Source organism: Panulirus ornatus, chromosome 65, assembly GCF_036320965.1.
Source record: "Panulirus ornatus isolate Po-2019 chromosome 65, ASM3632096v1, whole genome shotgun sequence".
NCBI classification, from domain to species: domain Eukaryota; kingdom Metazoa; phylum Arthropoda; class Malacostraca; order Decapoda; family Palinuridae; genus Panulirus; species Panulirus ornatus.
In genome coordinates, this window is record NC_092288.1 from 4586950 (window position 1) to 4611583 (window position 24634).

The 24634-nt window shown below is 37.0% G+C and overlaps 1 protein-coding gene across 6 annotated transcripts in view; it reads right to left on the minus strand.

Moving 5' to 3' along the window:
• LOC139746641 (protein fantom-like) overlaps positions 1 to 24634 on the minus strand; it is a 30538-nt gene extending 5904 nt beyond the window's left edge. Inside the window, exons 1-18 of one of the 6 annotated variants that reach the window (XM_071658065.1) lie at positions 24535 to 24634; positions 24360 to 24416; positions 23582 to 23655; positions 23244 to 23348; positions 22236 to 22365; positions 20711 to 20870; positions 18533 to 18760; positions 17422 to 17529; positions 15333 to 15582; positions 12631 to 12746; positions 11898 to 12029; positions 9628 to 9786; positions 9006 to 9092; positions 8426 to 8554; positions 7142 to 7568; positions 5620 to 5804; positions 2308 to 2433; positions 1374 to 1940 (exon numbers count right to left, since the gene is read on the minus strand). In XM_071658065.1, coding sequence (XP_071514166.1) covers positions 1374 to 1940; positions 2308 to 2433; positions 5620 to 5804; positions 7142 to 7568; positions 8426 to 8554; positions 9006 to 9092; positions 9628 to 9786; positions 11898 to 12029; positions 12631 to 12746; positions 15333 to 15582; positions 17422 to 17529; positions 18533 to 18760; positions 20711 to 20870; positions 22236 to 22365; positions 23244 to 23348; positions 23582 to 23645 — 2973 coding nt within the window. In that variant the 5' untranslated portion in view covers positions 23646 to 23655; positions 24360 to 24416; positions 24535 to 24634. Of the gene's footprint in view, positions 1 to 1244; positions 1941 to 2307; positions 2434 to 5619; positions 5805 to 7141; positions 7569 to 8425; positions 8555 to 9005; positions 9093 to 9627; positions 9787 to 11897; positions 12030 to 12630; positions 12747 to 15332; positions 15583 to 17421; positions 17530 to 18532; positions 18761 to 20710; positions 20871 to 22235; positions 22366 to 23243; positions 23349 to 23581; positions 23656 to 24359; positions 24417 to 24534 lie in introns of all 6 variants that reach the window. The other 5 variants (XM_071658060.1, XM_071658061.1, XM_071658062.1 and 2 more) reach the window with 5 other exon arrangements.

Here is a 24634-nt window from a genome sequence, read left to right on the forward strand (position 1 = left end):
ACAACGTGAACATGTTAATGTGGCTGCTGATAAACTGCAGCTTCTATAATGTCAAGTCATGAACATTCTATGAACATTTTATAAACCAATACTGAACTTTAACAATGTTTCAACATAAAGCTATGGAGGACTATCACACTGACTAAAACAGTACTTGCCACAATATTAAAGGTAGCTCTCCTTTAGATAGAAAGATAATAAAATTTTGAGTAATTCCTAAACCTTATGATCAAAGCATAAATATGTCCTATGGCCACATTCACAGTGATCCAGTAATATCAGATTTGGTATGTAAAAAGTTTCTGCCCTGCTGAACTGTTGTGACCTGATGTGTCAATCATATATGTAAAGGTATTCTACCCAGCTGATGTGTTATGACCTGACCTGTCAATCTTTTTTAATTAACCCCACACTGACCTGCGTTCCTCCCGTACATATTGCTTGTTACCTTACCTTTCTGTTGGTTTGCCTGAAGATGTGATAAATGAAAGATCTTACCAACAAACTTTCAATTCTCCTGTGGTTTTATCGCATTAGCAAGGTATCGCAAGGAAACAGACGAAAGAATGGCCCAACCCACCCACATACACGTGTATACATAAACGCCTTCACATGCACATATACATACCTATACATTTCAACATATACATACAAAGACATATACATTTGTACACAAGTACATATTCATACATGCTGCCTTCATCCACTCCAGCCACCACCCCACCACACATGAAATGACACCCCCCCTTCCCCCACGTGTGCACGAGGTAGTGCTAGGAAAAGACAACAAAGGCCACATTCGTTCACACTCAGTCTCTAGCTGTCATGTGTAATGATAGGGAAAAAAAGAATACTCCTCAAGTATTCCCTGCATGTCATAGACTGCGACTAAAAGGGGTTGAAGGGGGGGGGGGGGGGGGGGGCTGGAAATCCTTCCCTTGTTTTACTTTCCCAAGAGAAGGAACAGAGAAGGCAGCCAAGTGAGGATTTCTCCCTCAAAGGCTCATTCATCTGTTCTTTATACTACCTCGTTATTGCAAGAAATGGCAAATACTTATGAAAAAATATATCTTTTTTCTTCTTTTACTTGATGGCTATTCCTCATGTTAGTGAGGTAGCGCCAGGAACAGATGAAGAAAGGCCACATCCACTAACATCTATTTTCTATCATGTGTAATATATATAATATAACAAGCATACTGCAAGAGAAAATTTAGCTAATGTTCAGGAATCATCAAACATACCTTTGGATGATTTCTGTGGCTTGCTCCATCTGTTGTAAAGTCCCTGGCACTACCTAAGGTTTCATTAGCTTCCTCAGAACTACTATTCTTGACAGATTTGTCTAGAACTAAAGAACTGGATCTACTTGCTTTCTTATTAATAACAGGTGATGACACTTTACATTCAGCATCACTAATAGACTGGTTAGAACTGGATAAAGAATCTAAACTAGATGTCTTTTCTGACTGCACATATTTGGGGCTGTTATGGTCATCATTATCACTTATGTAACTTCTCGTGTTTGTTTTCAAGTGACTTTTAACATTGTAAGTCCCAGTTGAACCTATGGACTCTGACTCTGAATGCTGCTGCTTTTCATGTACATTACTGTTAGTACTATTCTCAGTCTGAGTCTCACTCTTAAACTGCTTTGAGGAGAGGCTTTTATTCATTTCTGAAGGTTCACATGTTTTCTGGAGAAAATCATTTGCCTCAATGCCTTGTGATGAAGACTGTTGATTCTCAGAGTGTATGGATGCATGTGATGGTGCTCTTGAAGCTGGCTGAACTGGTTGCTTCACTTCTGTCATTTGTTCTACACTGCTCTCTCCTACTTTAATAGAAGAGGGAGACTTATGACCAGCTGAGTTTTCCTGATGTTCTTGATCACCAGTTCTCTTGTTCATAGTGGGATTTTTTGATTTAATTAGGGACCCCTGTAATAAGAATTATTATACAGTATACTTCTATATAAACCAAAAATATAATGCATTACTAAATGAATTTATCAATACATACATATTACATCCATTGCTGAGAGGTGAAAAAAATCTAAATGAATTTCATTACCTTTTTATGTTCTTTTTCCTTAAATTCAACTTACTCATCTATTTACACCACTAAAGTGGCCATAATTTTCAAAACATTTTTCTTGTTTTAGCTTTATGTCAATGAATCATCTTATGAGGATGTAAAAAAAAAGGTATGGATATAACTAAGATGAAAAACATTTCATGCAGGACATTTCACTAATGCTAAATTATTAAAAAAAAGGACTATTCTTAGAATAACAAAACATCTTACCATTTTGGGAGCAAAATGCTCATAATGTTTACTTGCATTCAAGGACCCAATACTACATAGGTGCTGGGTAATAACATCCTCACAAGGTCGTTGCAAGCGAAACCAATAGCTGAGTGTTCCAATTACCTGAAAAAATCCATAATCTGAATCTATTATAGTCAAAAGAAGCCTAGAACTTCATTTTCTAAGTAAAAGAAGCTGATGGGTAAATGGGCTAAATGGGCAAAATGTTCAGGGAATGTCTAAGAGATGAAGTCCAGGATTAGGGAAAGGGAAAAGCAAAGGAATGGGTGGTACTTATCATTTGACGTGAATGGTGGGAATGGTAAAGTGTACAAGGACTTGAGCTCAAGCTTGATGTGGGTTAAAATAAGGAGCTTTTTGGGTGAAGCTAAATGTATGCTTCAGCAATTTTGATGCAAGAGAGCCAATCAGTTTTATGCAACTTGAATGCTAAAGTGGGTTATGTGACAATTGAGGGTATATTCAAGGAAATAAGGTTCAAGGTGTACATGAAAATGGGAGAAAAGACTGTCAAGTTTGTGTGCTGAAAGAGGAATGGTAACTGGGAATACTTGGTCTGAGAAATAAGTGTACACTATGGCTGTTTGATTTGTTTATAGATGGGATAATAAGGGAGATAAATGTGAAGGTCTTTTGGAGATGGGTGGATCTACAGTATGCTGGGGGTGGAGGGACCTAGAAGATGAGTCCACTGCTGTTTGCAAATGACACACTAGGCTGGTGGCAGACTTAGAAGAGAAACTGCAAAAGCTGGCGCCTGAGTTTGGGAGAGTGTGTGAAAGAAAGTTGTGATCTAATGTGAATAAAAGTAAGGTTATGAAGTTCAGCAGAGGGGTGAGACAAGTTGGTGAGTGTGAATTTAAGAGGAGAGAATTCAGAAGTGCAGTATCATATATACCGAAAAGTGAATGGCAGCAGATGGAACTATGAGAACTATGGTGAACCACATGGTAGGTGAGGAGGCAAATGTCCTTAGAGCAATGAGGAGTCTCCCAACCCTGACCTATGTGGCCGAAACATGGATGTGGAATGAGGCATAGAGGTCAAGAATCCAGGCTGTGGAAATGAGCTACTTGAGAAGAGCATGTGGTGTGACTAGATGGAACGAAGAAAGAAATGAAAGGGTATATGAGAGATATGGTATGGCAAGGAATGCATGGGGAATGAATTGTGGAGTGGTAGAATGGGTGAAACATAATGCTTTGAGGTGGTTTGGGCATGTGGAAAGAATGCAAGACTGGGAGTTTACAATGAGAGTGTATGATAGTACAATTAAAGGGGGAGGTGTGAATGGAATACAAGGAGAGTGTATGATAGTACAATTAAAGGGGGATGTGTGAATGGAATACAAGGAGAGTGTATGATAGTACAATTAAAGGGGGAGGTGTGAATGGAAGGCCACCTGTGACATGGGCAAATTGGGTGGAGGAATACTGGAGGGAGAAAAACAGAAAGAGAAAGCGTGGGATGGTGTATGCAATGGAGGCATGTAAGGACAGGGAGACTCTTTTGCCATAGCCACCCCTTGATGGAAGTTCCCAGAGGGAATGGGCATCAGAGATATAGACAGACAGGTCACTGTCTAAATGTGTAAAGACAGGTACATCTGATGATGTAGTCCTGACAGTGCTGTGAAAGTGCAAGTCTTAAGCCCTAAATGCAAAAAAAATGAAGGAGGATGAATGTGTTAAAAGTCAAATGCCTGAGGACAATATGCAATGTGAAGGTGGGTCGATTTGTAAAAAATGATACTGTAAGGGAGAGGTGTAGTACTATTTGGAATATGACTGAGGAAGCTGAACAGGGTGTGATGAAACATTTTAGACACATGCAAAGGATAAATGAAGATAGACTAATTAAAAGGATATACATGCAAGAAGTGGAGAGAGCAAGGGGAGGAGAAGATCAAGAAGAATATGAAAGGATAGAATGAAGGAGGCTGGGAGTTACTGGGGCCTGAGCATACAGGAGAGCATGAGGAACGCATGAGATAGAGTGATTTGGAGTGATGTGGTATATTGGGGCAATGTGCTGTTGATGAGCTCAGATTGGGCATATGAAGTGGTCAGGGAAACCACAAAAAGGTCTACAATAGGACTTGGCTGTGGACAGGTGGCTCTAGTTTCAGTACATTATACAAGTGAGCTTGAGAGTGGAGGTGAACAAATAAGGTAATTCTTCATCTGCTCCTGGCACTATCTTGCTAAGAGGGAAATGGTGAACGAGTGTAATTCTTCCTTCATACTTGTGCACCATTTACCACACAGCGAGAAACAAACTAATAAGAGCCTTATTTGCTAACATCAACATTCTAACTGTCATATATGATGCACTGAAAGCAGAGCCCCTATCCACAGCCAAGCCCCACGGACCTTTCTTTGGTTTCCCTAACCATTTCACATACCACAGTTCAGCCCATTAACAGACCCTGTATGCTGCATTGCTTCAATTCACTTTGTCCTATGTGTGCCTCACATCCTCTTTTAAGTTTAAGCCTTAAAGCTCAAAGCTTCATTCACTCCAGCCTTCCATCTCCACCTTGGTTTCCTTTTTTCCTTTTCCCTCCACTCCCCTTTAACACAATGAACTGCAAAAGCAGCAGTAGCAACTATGGCAAATTATGGCAAAATTTTACATCTTTTATACTACTCCTACACATAAAGCACTTCTAGTCCAAATCAACATCTTTACTCCAAAAGAACATATGTACACACTCAAGAAACTTCTTCTTCTTCATGCTCATTTGTTAAAGCAGTGTCAACAACAGGTGACTGGGCTATGAAGGGAAACTCTTTACTAGGTTCCTTCCTGTTCCTACTTTAAGAGAGTAACAATACAGGAGCAGACAATTTCTACTCCTCCGCATACTCATGAAACACTTTAAAAAATCAGTCACAAATTAACCATATGCCTCAGCAAGACAGTCATGAAAAACCTACATAAAATATACCAACACAATACTGCATCTCTATCCCTAATTCCCAATGACATGCACAACTCAGTCAAAACCCTATAAAAAAAACTACAACAGACCCTAACAACATACCAAACTTCCACAAGGAACACTTCAGCAACCCAAGCACTCATGGATATCTTTAACCACTCATGGTTACATTACAAAATTCTACCCATCTGAAAGGTTGCCAACACAGTACCTAACCTGAAATCCTCCAAACTCCAAAGTTTCCTCTCTTCTATTTTCACAGTCCACTTGAAATCCATACATCACTCAAAAGTTACCCAAATTCATTAATGTTTATAAAATAATATAAAGCCATATCACTATACCTGTCCTGGCTGCATGTGTAATCCTAAAGGCAAGTGCTGTGCCTCTTCTGCATCATCATGGACCAGCAATACTTCCACAGTGCCATGAAGTGTGTTGCGAGGATGGTCTAAAATCTCACTAAAGGTTATGTGGCATTCTCCAACTTTGGCTGGATGACCCGAATCCAAAAGAATATACACAGACACTGTAAAAAAGATGCAAAATTAGCAATTCAGTATGTATAAGTATTCCCTGAAAGTTTGAAAAGGATCTTATATTTCTATTAAGTCTTTCTATCTGTCATTCAATGTAATTTATCAATTACCAAATTTCAGTACGATGAATGGGGAAGACTTTATGCTTAACAATGTAGTCACTGTGTATCTCAACATATTGCGGGAACAGATATCAAACAGGACTTCTCATAACTGCTATGGCACTGAGTGAGGAAGAAACTTGTTCTATATTAGCTGAGGCAGCACAGACAACTGAATAACTATACATTTTGATGTATACATACATATACATACACAGACATATACATATATACACATGTACATATTCATACTTGCTGCCTTTATCCATTCCCATCGCCACCCCACCACAAATGAAAAGCAGCACCCCCCCCCAACGCACACATGAGGTACTGCTAGGAAAAGGCAACAAAGGCCACATTCATTCACACAGTCTCTAGCTGTCATGTGTAATGCACCGAAACCACAGCTCCCTTTCTACATCTAGGCTCCACAAAACTTTCCATGGTGTACATGTCATTGTTTGTATATTCCTATTGCTAACTTGCAAAAGCAGGAAAGCAATTGGGTATTACAAAAAAATATATGAGAAAAGACCAAAATCAAATCAGTTGCTAAACAGAAAAGTAAGTTTGTTACAAATATGTTAACTTTGTGAATCTAAAGATCCAAGATGATGTAAATTTTTTAAGACTATTCATTGGATACCTCTTATACTGAGTGACACAACATGGGGAAAACATGCCCAATGATGGCCATCTAAGGTTACTCAGGTGCCTGTATATCTGATACATAAAGGTATAGAGGTTATAGGGAAAAGGAAAGACAAAAGATGGAAGAAAATTCCAAGGCTTTGCTGTTCAAAGAAAGGAGGAGGTGTCATAATGGTCAATCCTTGTGTGGCCAGTCTCCATCTAGATACTATGGAAGGAAGCAACTAAATTCTTGTCATTGATCAAGTCTTGATTGGTAGGAACACAGAAAGACAGCTTACAAGAGCATTTGCTAAAATAGTATCTGTAGAACAGGGAGAAGGTAGCAACAACACAGCAGTCATAAGGGATGGTTGGTGAGAGGTTCTGTCTGGAAAATTAATGAGATGGACAGCTTCTGATTCATACTCGTACTATGGCACGACTATACACACCTATAATGATAAATAATCATGATAAATATACCGTAACTATCTCAACAAGACTTGAAATGGATAAAATTCTAGTACTTACCACCTTTACAAAACGTTATAATGGAAAACCTTGCAAGATGCACAACTCAATTTCGACATTACCTGTAACAATATCTTCGCGTAAGGATTCAAGGTTTCTGTAATTCATCTGAAACTTGTACAGTGCTGAATAATTGTAATGTGCATCAGAGCCAATGGCAACATTTGTATGTTGTAATGGATCTTCTAATGAAAATGGAACTATCCAAGAAACAAATGTTTTCAACTGGCTGAAATCAGCAATTTCAAACACCACACTACTGATATGAAACTCCAGTACATTATCATGTTTGCCAAGATTGACAGTCTGTGTCTTATCATGACCTATGTCTTCCAGCTTATCTTTCATGCCCTTTTCAGTGATCACCAGCATCTGCTGTTCCAACTTCTCACAGTGTTCATCACGTCTTTTAATTGCCTCCTTCAAATTCTTGATCGTAATATGTAGAACCTTCTCCTTCTCCTGGTATTCTTGAGTCACACTTACCACCTAAATTGAATCACAGATTAGTTTTTGAGGAAAAAATCAAAATTAAACATATAAGTATGAGTGGGAGTGTGCGCCATCAAATGTGTGGGTACAATCTTGATACCATTATTCAACAAACAATTTAACTAATTCAAATCTACAGTATATTGCTTCATTCTTTAACCAGCATGTATAATGCATGTTTCCTTTTCATATCAGAATGAAGCATGTTTGAATATTACCATTACAAACCAGATTTAGTGAATTCCAAAGGAAATTATGAACAGAGCACTTCAAATTTCTAGAAATATAAAACTTTTTAACTTTTCTAAAAGTCCATATATTTCATAGAGATTTTCTTAAAATCTACCATCATTGCTATTATTATCACATAACACAATGAACCTCTTCTCTGCAGGGGCTCCAGAAGTTTCAAGGCTGCTTCCACTAACAAGGATGTGGGAAGTTCCTAAACAAGACTGTTCTCTCTTTTGTTAATGGACAATGATACACCCTAGCAAAAGATGAAATATATATATATATATTGTCCTCAAACATCTCATTTCCAGCACATCCACCCTTCTCCACACAACTCTATCTATAGCCCACGCCTTGCAACCATAGAACATTGTTGGAACCACTATTCCTTCAAACATACCCATTTTTGCTTTCCAAGATAACGTTCTCAACTTCCACACATATCATTTCCCCTGGCCGCTTCACAAATCTACTCTATCTCATACACATCTCACACCTTCCTGCATATTCAGTCCCTGACCCATGAAAGCATCTAGCACTCCATCCTTTCTCTCTCATTCAGCTTCCCATTCTCCCTGTTCCCTCCACTTCTTACTTATATACCTACAAAGACAGCTCACCTGATTCTGCAATGCTTTGTAGGTCTCTGAATGTGATGCAAGGGTTGCTGTAATCTTCTCCAGTTCTAAAGTTCTCTCCCTATACAGAAGCTGTAATTCACTGTGTGCCTGTTTCAGATCTTCAACCTCCTGCATTTTGAAGACAAAAGCAAACTGAAGTTGAATAAAACCATGCAGTGAACAAATCAATTTTATGTCAGACACATGCTTCTACTCTCTGAAAAGAAATGTACAAAAGCCATATGATTTCTAGCTTTCCTGGAAACATGGTCGGATCACCATAATCTGGTTTATCAATCTATCCAACTAAAGCATATGCAGTACTTAAATGAAAGATCATTATGAGGCAGCTAATAAAGGCTAAGGAAAAGTAAATCAAAAAGTGAAACTCCCAACTGCTAAACCAGGAGTGATATGATGCAGGAGCTAGGCTGATAGTTAATACTATAGCTGAGTTCTCTATGGAATCAGAGCACTAGATAAAGTAGGTGGTATGCTCATGTGTCATCTAAGCATTCCTGTCCAGTTACAAATATAGTCTAACATAAAATGATTTATTGTATCAATGTATTCCACTAACCTGGACAGACACTCTATTTAAGCCATCTTGTTTGTATTTCATATATGTATCTGCAAGATCTTTCTCTGTCATATCCAGCAAACCAGTCTGAAACGAATGTTATATATTTAAAATATGATTATTTTGTGAAGCACACTGCTACCACTATTGTCTAAGAGAACAAAGAAGACAGAAAACAAAAGGGTTTATGTTAACAGTGATTTTACCATCAGTGTTGATGAAATTATACTAAAGATTTTTAAACCTCCCTAATTTTTCTTTGTTAGTCAACTTGCCCAAAAGAGAATTTTCACCCTGCTTTGCCTGATACTAGATAAGCCCCTATTTTGAAATATCAAGAGTTGTGAGAAGAGGTACAAATAGACATATATATTACATACATAACAGTTATGAATCCAGTACAATGATATGAAAAAATAAAAGCCTAAGGTTTTGAGCATGATTCAAATATATACAGTGTGATATACAAAACAGGTGCCTTAGGTCACTTTCCCAAAGAAATAATATTTCAAGCGAATAGCTCTCTTGCAATTCTAAAGCACACTAGTTCCTAAAAGGTGGTGTTTGATTCCAGTTTCATGAAAAGTCTGAGAACATCAGGAGAGCCAACACAGTTCCGTACCTTTGAAATGATATTCAACTTCTGTGTGGCTTTCTCTAGATCTTCTTGAAGTCTAAAGTTCCTGTCCTTTAGCTTCTTCATTTCCACCTCAGATCTTGCAAGGGCTTCCTTATCATGGGTTAACTGTTCCAGGAAATTCCCTCTTTCGGTAAGGTCACTCTGTAATCATTAAATCACCATAATAAGACACATAATGAGAGGAGTGATTCTGCTTTCTGAAGAATATTTAACAGAGTGAGGGAACTGTCATGAAACTACTTACTACATTCTTCTTGAAATTTATACTAAGAAACATGATATGATATAAAAAGGTACAAAGATCCAAAAATAAGACTAAGCTGAGACTACTAAAAACTTCTAACTTTACCATGTATAAAAGTGCTTATTTCTTTTACACTCTGCAGACTAAATTGATTTGTCAAGTTCAACCAATGCCTCCATTCACACCAACTCCATGCACTAATTACTTCTTTCTTTCTTTCATACTATTCGCCATTTCCCGCGTTAGCAAGGTAGCGTTAAGAACAGAGGACTGGGCCTCTGAGGGAATATCCTCACCTGGCCTCGTTCTCTGTTCCTTCTTTTGGAAAATTAAAAAAACGAGAGGGGAGGATTTCCAGCCCCCCGCTCCCTCCCCTTTTAGTCGCCTTCTACGACACGCAGGGAATACGTGGGAAGTATTCTTTCTCCCCTATCCCCAGGGATAATATATATAATATATAATTACTTCTACTGATCCCAATTCAATCTTGCATCATCATCTGAAATATCCTAAGCACTATTCAGTTTTCTTACTGCATGCATCTATCCATCTCTCCCATATTCTATCCTTCTCCTTTGCACTTTCAAATGCACTACTATATATCATCTTGATGACTATCTCCCAAGCATTCTACATATCAACAATATCCTGAAAGACTTTCATCCATTTGTATTTCAAGTGATTTTTTCACATCAAGTATCCTTCTGGCATCTTTCTTCAGTCTATATATGCTGTTTGAAAGGACTCAATGGTCTTTTTATGTCTAAAGTCCTGTATCCTACAATTGTATACTACACAAGTTACCTATCTGAACTGTTTTTATTTTTTCATCTTTTATGAACTTGGGTTTCACATCCATACATCCGAGACAGAACAAGTATTCCTTCACTCAGGCTTCTTGCTTATTCTACAATTATTAATTTTCCCAATTCACTGGCAATTTCAATGCACTTCCAAATCATTTTTCTTACATGAATCTACACTCAGCTTTAGCTTTCCAACCACCTTCTTTACTAAGCTTTATTTCTAAATATCATGATTTACCTACAACTTTGAGTCTTCTATTATGCAAACCAATACCCTACCGTGATCTCCCATCCCTTTCTAAAACACCAGTGTCTCCCTTTTATTTGCATCCATTCTCTACATCTCCCTCATACATATATCATCAAAGCAGCCTACTATGCTACTGAGTCCTTCCTCTAATTTAGCTGATAACACTGAATCATCTGCAAAGAGCAAATTAGGCAACTTCCATTCTCTTTCTCCTCAATCAAGTAATATACCACTATCACACTACCTTGGTCTCACTTTACATGCACCCCCATCTGTAAATGGTGCATGTACAACCATTGGCCATTCTTAACCTATCATACTTGAAGTTCACTACTCATAATCTAATACTGACAAACTTTCTATAAAACATGTTTTCAACTACAGTACTCATCCTTAATGAACAATACCATACTTTTTTCATGTAGTATGTATACTGTTTGTCCACTCCTTCACTTTCAGTTTTACATGGCTAGATTGATTTATGTTCTTTGACATGAATACTGATTCTGAGAACAATGGGCATTCATATGAAGATTGACTTTTTATAATATCATACTAAGTGAGCTTAAGGAACAATCATGCAGCTCTCTTTCATTAACATGATATTCAATTCACTGCTAACTATGATATGGTCTAACTCAAAATAGTACTGCTTTCAGTCTTACATTTGTTTTCTTACATGAATTTGTTCATAAATGATAGTTCTATCCTATCATATATATCAAATGACAAAAATTCAACAAACATCACCACTATGAAAAGCAATGAAATAAATATGATGAAACAAAGGAAACTACAGGTTAAGAAACACAGAAATATATGAAAAAAAAGGACCAACTATGCATTTGAATTATTTGTTAACTATCAGAGCACTTTTTCAGAGGAATGTCCACAGAATTTCACCAATAAACAGCTTATCATAAAAAGAGGTATAAATTTACCTAGTACTTACTTGCAATGCAGATTCTAAGTGAGCAATCTGAGCTTTCAATGACTCATTTTCTGTTGAGAGTCCCCTCTGCTCAAAAGATAAGTTGAGAGTTGTCAGACGTTCATTTTCCCTTTTGAGCTGTTCATTTTCATTCTGAAATAATGAATGTCTATATTCTACCTATTTGTCTATATTTCTGAGTGCATGACATGTCCACACACAAAATGATTTTCAAACAACTTCCCCAGTATATAGTTTTTCTGCAGATTTCCATTAAAAAACCCACACAAATTTGCATCTGCTCAGGTTGTTCTTCCAATGTGAATACTTATCCAACCTACATAATTGTTCTTTTCACCACTATAACTATTCCAATGGAATCCATTTTCTTCATAATAACGAAAGGTGGTGCATTGATCTATCCTTCTGATTCACTAATATTCTCAGTTTCATTCCCTTCATACACTCAGTTTATTCACATCAATTCAGGCCCAAAGATAAAAATTTTCTCCTCTTATTTGATTCACTTTTTGATAAAGCTGTTATTAACATTTCTAAGACTGTTATTTGCCATTTTTTTTTACTGAATTTCAATTCAATAACACCTTCGTCATTAAAGTGCTATGTACACAAAGTTTGTTAAAATATTCAGCTCACCCATTAGGTTATAACTAAGGTTATACTCCAATACTGTAATGGAATCAATGTAACTTGGTAAAATAACTGGCATGATCTTCAACATTTTCACACTCACTTGTATTACAGTCTTCTTCTCTCTGACTTGTTGTAGCTGTCCTATTGCTTTTTGATATTCCTGCTGTAGTTCCCTTAGCTGGCTCTCTGCAGTAAGAAGTCTTTCACTGATCCTCTCTGTTGGAAAAAAGAGGAGAGGAAATGTCAAGTTCATCAAGTATGGTGATATGCAAATCATTCACAAAGACCCTATTATCTTTATATAATGTTTATTTTACTTGATCTTAAAGACTTACTGTTACCTCCACAGTTTGATCTGAGCCTATGCTGATTTGCTCTGCTTAGTCAGGTTACATGAAGTCAACATGACAACAGCCTTTCTATACTGCCAAATCAGGCATACTTTGTAGATACCTTATTCAATCCTTTCCTGAGTGACTACTATTTGATTAATCATTTCTAATTCTTGCATGAAGTGATAAACATTAAAGACTTCTGATTTTTGCATGACATGTTATGTATCAATGACCCATTAATTCTACAGTAATTTCTCTAAAAATATTCATGGCATCTTTTGATTTGAAAAGTGTGATCTAGGTCTTCTGTAACTTCCAAGCCAATTGGGTATAACCCTCAACTGGAAATTGGGAACCAATGTATGGGATTTTCATGTTTCAATAAATGATTAATCTCACCTGTTTTCCTCTAGAAAATAAAATACATGAATTTTGTCATTCCAAATGGTTTTGGTGTTAACAGTCAATACTGGCTTAGTACACTTTGTAGCTAAACACTTTTGCCAGCCTTGAAAGGTGATGCTAACATTTCTTTTTTATGTTGAAGACTCCACTCACGGACAAAAGTCCACATCAAGGCTGGGCCTTAATTGAAATATAGAGAATTATGAAATGGTAAAAGAAAAGACAAGGGAAAGTATCAACAAATTTTTGAGAAAATGAAAAACCTGTCTTTTGATATGTGCCAGGTTATAGTTATTGGGAAAGACATGAGAAGGTAAAGAGTTCCAAAGCTTTGACGAGTAGGAGAAGAAGCAGGTATCAAAATGGCCCACCCTTGAGTTGCTGATGGCCACACAATAATCATGTGAGTCAGCAGCTTGCAGAGTATTGCATGGTCTAGCCATTGGTGAGGGCACACATGCAGCCAGCTCTTGGGAGCAAAAACCAAAGTACAGAAGAGGGAAAGTGAACCAACATTGTGGTGCAGGGCATGGAGGCCAAGTTTGGAAGTTAGCCTGAGACAGTTTATGAGGCAGAATGCTTTCAACTCAACTCTGTCAAGTGAGGATGCAGAGCTAGAACCACCCTAAATGTGTGAGCAGTACTCATACAAGGACAAATCAATCCCTTGTATAAATGGAGCAACGGTTCGGTAGAAAAGTTTCATCTAAACAGGACATCTAGTTCCTTTGAGGCAGACTTAGCTATTCCTGTAATGTAGGGTTTCCAAGAAAGAGTGGATGTTACAGTAATACCAAGTATGTTCACCGAGTCCAGAAGTGGAATTACAGAACCATCAAAGGAGAGACGAGAATTGTGAGGAGGTTCCAATAGAGAAATAGGAGGAATTAAACTTAAAAAGATTCTGTGTATGCCACTAAGATATCTTGTCCAAGTCTGAGTTTATTGAGGAAGCTGTGTCAAGTCGAGCTGCAGATCAAGTGAGAGAATAGGGAGCAGAAGTGAAGGATGTGGATGAATGCAGTGTTAAGTCATCAACATATGAGTGCACTGGATTATTTATGGGGAGGAAATCGCTGAACAAAAACAAAAAGTGTAAGGGACATGACAGAACCTTAAGGGACACTGCTGTTGATGGAGAAAAGGGGGAGGCTGATCCATTGACAACCACAGTGACAGATCAGCCAGAGAGGAATATAGGATATGAGAGTTGAGGAGGGATTCAAAGACTTTGGAAATGGTAGATGTCAAAGCAACAGGACAATAGTTAAAGAGGTCAGAATGGTCACCCTTCTTAGGGATGGGATGTATAAATGCTAATTTGAAAAGAATATATTGTATGCTTTAAAGGGTATCATGAATGATTTAGCATCTTTATAATTAAGGTTCCATAAACCAAGAGGTAATGATTGCCTCTTCTGTTCTTGCTGAAAATAACATCTAAACAAATTGCTTCTAAATCTTTTATGCTCTTTTCTCATATATTGGCGTTTGTTTACATTTGCACTTTGTAACAATACCTATGTTCTATTTTTCCAATAATGAAGCAGCTGAAACTTAATTTCCATGAAAGAGCATAATATTTCCAGTGATCAACTAAAAAATTTGACTGATGTCTGAATTAAATCCTTCAATATTATTCACCAATTTTTATATACTAATCCCAGTATGATTTACCTTGTTTATTATTGAATCTGTTTACTTGTTTCTTTCCTTTGGGAGTCGACACTGCCTCTAACTTGTCACCAGAGTCCCAACTTTGGAGAATAGTTAAGGAGGCTAAATGTTTGCTTGCAAATATCAAAATTGCATTCAAATTCAAGGATAGGGACATATTCAGCAAGTTCTTCAAATCCTGTATAAAGTCAAAACCACACTAAGTTTCTCAGTTTTGGTCACCACACTCAAAGAAGCAGAAAGAGTTGAAAGAGAAGGTCCTGAGGAAAGCATCAAATAGTACCAGAACTGAGAGAGCTAAGTTACAGAGGAAGGGTAGAGCATGAATTTCTGGTAAAATCAGCAATTCATACTAATGTGCTAATAAATCTTTCTCTACACTCACCAAGGTCACTTTGCAAAGCATCTTTTCTGGATCTCTCTGCTTCAACTTTCTCTTCAGTGACTGCTAATTGCTCTTTAAGTGCAGTTGTACGAGCAGAAAGGGTACGAGCCTCACGTTCAGCACGGACAACTGCCACAGAATCCCTTTCTTCACGTACTCCATGTTTATGCAAGTCCTCCCTAAGGTTTATTATTTCCTCCTCCAAAATGGCTATTTTCTGTTGAAACTCATACTCAGTGTCTTCAGCTTCCTGTAGATAATGTAAACATACACAGCACAAGTAACTAAAAAATATCAGGATGATAATTCTGCTATAAAATTAACCAGATGCTAATGTTATGAAGTCATCAAAGCCTACTGATATATAACCATGTAGATGCTTACAACATGAAAGTAGATGGTACTTTATAAAGATGCTATTGACATAAGACTATTTAGTTTGTGCTGATACAGAATTCTGAGTATCATAAGCTAAAGATAAGAAACTATGTACATAATTCTTCTATATGATGTGTGTACCATAAGCTAAAGATAAGAAACTATGTACATAATTCTTATAAATGATGTGTGTATATATATGTTTGAAGGAATAGTAGTTCCAACAATGTTATATGGTTGCGAGGCATGGGTTACAGATATGGTTGTGCGGAGAAGGGTGGATATGTTGGAAACGAGATGTTTGAGGACAATAAGTGGTGTGAGGTGGTTTGATCGAGTAAGCAATGAAAGGGTATGAGAGATGTGTGGTAATAAAAAGTGTGTGGTTGAGAGAGCAGAAGAGGGTGTTTTGAAATGGTTTGGTCACACGGAGAGAATGAGCGAGGAAAGATTCACAAAGAGGATATATGTGTCAGAAGTGGAGGGAACGAGAAGTGGGAGACCAACTGGAGGTGGAAGGATGGAATGAAAAAGATTTTGAGCGATTGGTACCTGAATATGCAGGAGGGTGAAAGGCGAGCAAAGAATAGAGTGAATATACCGGGTGGTATACCGGGTCGATGCGCTGTCGATGAATTGAACCAGGGCATGTGAAGCGTCTAGGGTAAACCATGGAAAGTTCTGTGGGGCCTGGATGTGGAAAGGGAGCTGTGGTTTCGGTGCATTACACATGACAGCTAGAGACTGAGTGTGAATGAATGTGGCCTTTGTTGTCTTTTCCTAGCGCTAACTCGCACGCATGCAGGGGGTGCCATTTCATGTGTGGTGGGGTAGCGATGGGAATGGATGAAGGCAGCAAGTATAAATATGTACATGTGTATATATGTATATGTCTGTGTATGTATATGTATGTATACATGAAATGTTATTCATTATCCTTTGTCGCTGTCTCCCACGTTAGCGAGGTAGCGCAAGGAAACAGACGAAAGAATGGCCCAACCCACCCACATACACATGTATATACATACATGCCCACACATGCACATATACACACCTATATATTTCAACTTATACATACATATGCATACACAGACATATACATATATACACATGCACATATTCATACTTACTGCCTTTATTCATTCTCATCGCAACCCCACCACACATGAAATAGCAAACCTCCCCTGCACATGTGTGTGCAAGGTAACGCTAGGTAAAGACAAAAAAGGCCACATTTGTTCACACTCAGTCTCAAGCAACTTACCTATACATGAAATGTATAGGTATGTATATGTGTGTGTGTGGGCGTTTATGTATATACATGTGTGTGTGGGTGGGTTGGGCCGTTCTTTCATCTGTTTCCTTGTGTTACCTCGCTAACGTGGCAGACAGCGACTAAGTATAATAATAATAAAAAAAATGAATCATGCAATCAGGACACAAATTTTGAGTCATGGATGCAAGAGAAATTCAAGCACTATGGCAACTATGTGAGTCCTCTCTACTTTTCTATTTATTAAGCTTAGAAAATGGTTAAAAACATGAATCATGGAATCAAGAGAAATTCAAGTATCTCACTGTGATATAAGAGAAAACTGGTTTCTAAACTTGCACACTTCAAAGGTCTATCCAGTATGGTTCATAGTATAACCATCCAAACAATGTAATTGCAATGAATGTCTAAAACACACTAATTATTCTATACCCTTACCTGTAGTTTATCATTAAGCTGTTTCTGAAGATTTTCTCTCTCAGCCTCAAGAGCCAGAATTCTTTCTCTAGCTTCTTCTAGAATTTCATTTACTCTTTCTGGTAAGGCCTAAATCAATAAAACAAAAGTCAAAATGAACATCTAATACAACTTGAATTGTATTCATATATCAAACTAAGTATTTTTTGCAAGTTTTTCAACAGCTTTCAAGTGTAAATTTCATACAATTAGTGGTTCCTCTAAATTTCAAAATAAATAATTGTCAATGCATAGCTATAGTCATTCACTCACACTTCCATCTCTTGCACCATGATCCTTTATTCTGTTCTATCACTCAAAAATGAATCTCTCTCTACTACTATTCATCTTAATCATAATTGTTCTTTTAGTCATAAATAATAAACTCTCTACTACTATTCATCTTAATCATAATTGTTCTTTTAGTCATAAATAATAAACTATCTCAGTATGATCATATTAACAAACAACCTCTCTCTCTTCATCATCATATTTCCTTGCTATGCCAAGGTCAACTGTGGGACACTCAATCATTTCTCACAAACATCTGTCTGTGCAACTTAAACCTGGCTATCCATCATCCCTTATCAAGTACAGTATCTTCATTCTCTTTTCTTACCTTCTTTTTCATCACTGTACTAATTATTGATATTATCCTTAGTTTTGTCTACTTTAAATCAATCTGTTAAAGGCAGCAGCTGAAGAGTAAATTATTCTGCCGTACCTCAAATCACCTTTGCATTCCCCATGTAAAAACCTAGCTAGTCAATTGTAAATGAAACTCCATTTTGAATACCTTAAGAAGTGTTATCAAAGAAAAATGCCAAAATAATCTTTTGTGCATCATCTTTTCACCGTTTAATAATATTCTGAAAAGAATCAAATGACTAGCATATTCAGCCTAAACTTTCCAGGCAAAGTACCATAAAGGAGATCTGTTACCAATGACAGAGTTAATCCAGAAGCCTGTACCTACTTATACAACCCATTAAAATATTTCTCAAGATGCAATATCTTATGGTACAGGATTATACAACAGGTGTTAATATTCAGTTTAGAAATTTTTTTGTAACCTGCATAAAAGAAAACTTACATGGTCTCTTTGCTGGTGAGATGTCAATGATGTTGGGGTTGTAGAATCATCTGATGATGAAGGTTTTGGGGGAGATAACTTGGGCTGAACCTGCTGCCGTACCTGAGGGACGACTGATGAGCGTGTTTGCTTCAGTCCACTATCAACTCTTGCTCCAACATGCCGAAACAACAAAGGTTTATTCTTCCTTGCAGTGCTCAACTGAATGTTTGCCAATTTCAGCTTTTTCTGTAAAAAATGCTGATTTGTCAAAATTTATTTAAACCTCTAATCTTCTAAAGAACTGGGGGCCTTAAATCAATTGATACTGATTCTGAACTGAAGATGTAACATCTTAAACTTTTTCTTTTGTATTATCCCTAAGACAAGGAGGCTTTGGCCCTATCCCTAAATAATCTGTAAAGGGAAAGACCACTGTACTTGCAACCCAGTGAGCCTCAGCAATAAAATGTATAACAAAACAATAGAGTATAGATAGTATAGATTTCCCGTGGATCTGCAAGTGAACAAATTTTGCTGCTTCAAACCAATGGATAGGTGCAAGTATGTTTTTTTCCTCATTCTTCGAGTTTTACATAGGGGAGATCCATTTTTCCATTGTGACATTACACAGGTCCAAAAGGCCTTTTTTGGATATCAACAACTGTACTGTGAATCTAAAAATTCCTTAATCATTCATTAACCAACATACAACAGGTACTATGGGCTAATAACAGACTGACATCATGGACTATTACTTACTTTCTTACTTTCCTGCACAAGGAACCCCATCTCTAGAGCTCCTGTAGCTCACAGGTAGCTGGACACATCCACTGGGCAGGATCACAGGTCAAGAAATGTGGTGATATTGTGTTTGTCTGTGTAACTTAAGTACAAGAAAACAAAGGAGTAGTGTTTAATGTCTTCAGAATGAAAGTTATATCCTAGATTTAAAAGGTTTTATATGCTGAATCTGTGTCTGTAGTGGTGAGGTCAGTCATGACCAAAAAACAGTGATTCTTAATTATCATCCACATTTCTTTCTTTCTTTTAAACTATTCGCCATTTCCCGCGTTAGCGAGGTAGCATTAAGAACAGAGGACTGGGCCTTTGAGGGAATACCCTCACCTGGCCCAATTCTCTGTTCCTTCTTTTGGAAAATTAAAAAAAAAAAAAAAAAAAAATCTTGTCCATTACATTTTATTGGTTTTTCATGACAAGCAAAAAAGTCTAATTCTAACATGTCAAATCTTATTACAATACCTGTTTACCTTTTTTTGCCTAAGATTCCACTTTACAGACCAACTCATTTTCCCTCTTCTCTTACTCTAATAGTAATTCTCTTTCTCACACCAAACATATTTCTTCTCGCCATTCAGACTTGTGCAGCATCTAAGATTGAAGAAGTAGTAAGCTGGTTAAATTCAGCATACTAAGATACAACTTCTCCCTCTATCTCTTTCTAAGTGTCACACATTTCCTCATGTTCAATTATAAACACCAGAATTCAACCCTATAATAATATGAAAAAGTTGGGCATCACAATATCCTCCACTTTATCTTGGAAGCCCCATATAATTAACATCACAAAGTCTGCTTCCCCAGATTTAAGGGTGAAGTGTAGGAGCCCCATTATCATCTTTCTTGTAGGTAGCTGTTCCATGTCTATAGGGGCTTCATTTGCCCTAATATGTTTCAGAAGTGAGGGATAGGAAATGGGGGAGACCAAATTAGACACACATGCAATGATCGTTTACATATCTATTTATTTTCTTACACAGTGAAACTGTGGAATTCTCTTCCTCTTTTTTAGAAATTTTCTAACTTTGTGTCAGGTCTACAAACACTTGCAAGACCCTGATTACTTTCTTCATTCTTTTCCTCAAAGTTTTCCTTCTCACCTGAGATGGCCTTGATTGGAGTATGTTTTGCCAGTGCCACATCAATCAGTATAGAAAAAGGTTTAACTGAGCCTTTGAGGTATGAATTGGGACTTCACAACAGTGGACTCTAAGTGCTTAATGACTTGTACTGAGTGGTCTAATGATAACTTTGGCTAGGTTCTATTCTAGTTCAAACACTGTAATACAGAGAAACACAAAGTCTACTATGCTGAAAGAGGAATTACATCTTGTGTAGCCAAGACCAGTCTGTTGATTATAAGGTTTACATGTTTCTTTCAAGGTTCAATGTTTTTACCTCTAAATGTTCATTCTTCAGATGTAGTTCTCTGATGGACTGACGGTGTGTTTCTAGAGCATCCTGATATTCCATCTCTTGAACAGTGAGTGAAGTATTTCCTTTACCGATGCTATCTTTCTTTCGATCTGCTATCAATTTCCGCAATTTAGTTTGAAGCCTGCAACACAAAGTTACAACTTTACAGGATATCCAATATATTACCGACAATTATTTGCTCTTATGTTGTTCCTTTCAAGTTAAGTTGGCAGTTCTCAAGTACTTTTGATCAGAAACTACGGCACTGTATTTTTCAATCCATAAACACTATATATGCATTTCCCTGCATTATGTGCTGGGCAGCAATCAGAAATCTTCACAAGCAATTTAAGAACTTCTGTAACCATGCATTCATATTTTGAACATTAAACAGGGATTCTTGGCATCTGCGCAAAGGAAATTACTACCTTAATCTGAATATCTTGCAAGTGCAGCAAAGGCCAATTATTTAAAAAAAAAGGAAAAAATGATTGTGAAAACTGAAAACTCTTTTCAAGGCAGAATCCCACAGGACAGAGAGATTCCCTGAGACATCATTAGGAATACCAGGGTTAGAACCTTTCTCTCCTAGTATTTATGGTGAAGAACAATTGACCTTCCCACTCTTTCCTGACCAAACATCCCTGGTAACCACAACTTGTTGATTTCAGGTTGACACTAAACCAATAAGAGTGGTGGATGAAAGGAGCAGCTTGAATGAGGAAATGGTTAATGCAGACATCATACATAAATTTAAGAGGTAAAGATGGTTAAAGAGATGGGGCCCTATGAGTGCAAAACTCTCTCCTCATACAGTTCTAATAGGTAATTATCACCAAAGGGGTAACATTACTGACCCACTCACCCAGGGCTGACAGACTGTTGGCATCATCCTAAAAGTGGTCATAGTCAGTATAGAGAAAAGTTACGTAAAGAAAGATAGGGGAATGGGAGGGCAAGGTAAGGAAACCAGGAAATAATGCTAATGGGATATAGGTAAAGCTGAACATCACAACTAAATCTAAAGTTTCCACCATATTGTGGCAAATAATGCAACTGTTATTAACAAAGAAGTACCAATGTCGTTATGAAATGTCAAGGTAAAAAATATAAATAAAAGGCAAAGATATCAATCCAACATCCCTGAAGGCCAGAAACAAAACTGGAGACACCTCAAGCTAATGTCAGGCAAAGGTCAATTTCTGAACAGTGCCAGATGGCATGTAAGTGAGGGGCCACTAGCACCACTTTGCCTCTACATGATGTAACAGGTACAGAAGGGTTGCAGTATGGTTGCTGAGTCCTGCAATTGAGCATCTGCCTTGCTCAAATGTTTCATAATGACAAAAGGGGAAGAATCCTTATAGATATGTCCATATTAAGGAGTAAAATTACATTTCAAATGCACAGTGAATAGGTGCTCTCACACATGATTGTGAAACTCATTAAATAGGTGATAAACAATAATAGGAACTTACTTCTTAAAAAAGAATTATTGGGAACTTACTTTTTTATCTTGTCTTCCTGTTTACAGGTAAATTTCTTTAAGGTGTAAAAATCATCCCTGAGACCAACATATTTCTCAAGGAGTTCTTCCTGGCTCAAATGGCTTAACCAATACATTTCCTCAGGAACAGCTGAAATATTACACAAAAACTAATTTATAAAATCTATATATCAAATCCCATTCTTCACACTACACTACAATGATGCTGCTTTCCATTCCCCTAACTTCTTTCCATTTACTTCTATATCTCTTTGTCTATTTCTACTTATCATTTCTTATTCTCCTCTCTTTTGTATGCTTTCAAAAGATCAATATATTTCATTTCCTTCTAGTGCATGGAAGTACTTGCAGCTTTATGAACCTAACTACCAAATCAATATGCAAAATCTTTCAGCAAAATTTTTAAAGTTCTCTTACTGAATCTTTAACACCTTAGAGAAAGAAGAAATTCATTCACTAAAACGTCTGGGGAAGATCTAGCGAGTTAAAACCATAATACAAATGAAGAAAATACCAACATGATACAAATAAAAATAGAAATAAGTACCGATAGTCAATCTATTATGCCTAGAAGCTTTTCTCGCCTTAAAGCACACACTTAGGTTCTATCTAAGGCCCAAAGGGACTTAAAAGACCAATGTTCCATTGTATCCATGCAAAATAAAAGCTAAGGGTCCAATCTAGCTAAACTTACAACAAAAGCTCAAGGTAAAGCTGAATTTAAAATGAAAATTGAAATTCTGAGGAAGCTTGTTTCAGTCAATTTCATTTGGAAATAAAGGAAAGCTAGGGTTCTGTTTACTACATACTACCAGAGCTCCTATGAAATTCTATACTACTCAGAATCTGTGTTCTCTCCCTAACAACAAATGGCTGCAACAGCATTTTAACAGCATATATCAATGAAACACAACAGAAATGACAACCGAAATAAAGAAGATTTAGTGGAGAGAACCATCACGCAGACAACACTTGCAGGAACTAAACATTTCAGCTACATGAACTTACATCTTAAGATTTCAGGATACCATTTCACATCCCCTTGTAGGCCTATAATATGTTTACTGGGGCTTTCTGAACAAACATCAGCTGGCCTCATATCTATTACAGTGGCTGCAGGTGAAATATTTTGGTTACAATACATTTATGGAAAAAATAAAGAAATGAGTCTTAACTTCTCTGTGATTAAGTCCTCTCTAATGCTTACAGAATTCCGTCCAGCTGTAAGCAGTAGGAAAAACAGGACAAAAGAATAAATACATTCCACTGAAGAACAAAAACAAAATATAAAAGTAATGGCAAGCACATGAAATGCTCACTACAGGTACAATAATGCCAAGACTCACTATGTTTTGGATGTAGGGAATGTCCATCTCGAACAGGAACTTGATAATCATCACTGGTAGACATAATTACAGATCTGGAATGAAGATATTTAATCAGATCACTCATGAGAGTTTATGATAAATTCACAATGAAGATGAACAAATGCTTTATACTATGCATCATAAATCGCACAACCATATGAGTATAATACAAATCTTCATAAATGAACAAACAACTTGAATATCATATCCCAACAATATCAAAAGAATTCATAATCTAATCAGGTGAAGCAAAGTACAGGTATATATCAGTCGTATAATTTGACTATAACAAATATAAAATAAATCTTGGATGCTTCATAAAGTTAGGTGATGTTTTCATTGCACATGTTTATCTTATAAGTGTGTAAGTTACTTTAACGTTCATCAACGCCATTATCTCCATGATCTTCATGACTCTCACAAGTGTCATCTACCATCAAAGGATACAAAGAAATAATCCATATCACATAGCACCAATCTAATTCACTTCTAGTAAGTGTGTGCAGTCCATAAACAATTATTGTTTTCAAATCCAGGCAATTTCTGTGGTCCCGCAAATATCTTCTACAAATATAAATCCGATAAACCTAAACCAACCAACTTACACAGACCTAATAAATCAGTTTAACATAATCTATAATCTTGAATGATCATTAGAGCTGGAATAGCGTTCTACTAATTTTCACAAATCCACTGACCTCTTGCTACATTCACCGCGTCTCTAAAGCAAATAAGAACTCACACAGCCGCAGCTTACCAGCTTGAGGTAGTATCCAGGAGCCACTGCCGTCTACATTTCATTGTCTCATCTACTCTGAAGCAGATCGAGAGAGTTAGATATACAGTTTAACTATTTCTTAAATGGAAAAATATGTTTCTTCAGTTATACGGTATGACAAACAATGAGAATGCAATGAACAAGTTATACTCACATATACACATTTCTAAGTGGTGTCAGGAATTTGTTGACATAAGAAATGAACAAGCAAACACTTCCAACGACTACGTTGGCGACCAAATGTGTTAGAGTGC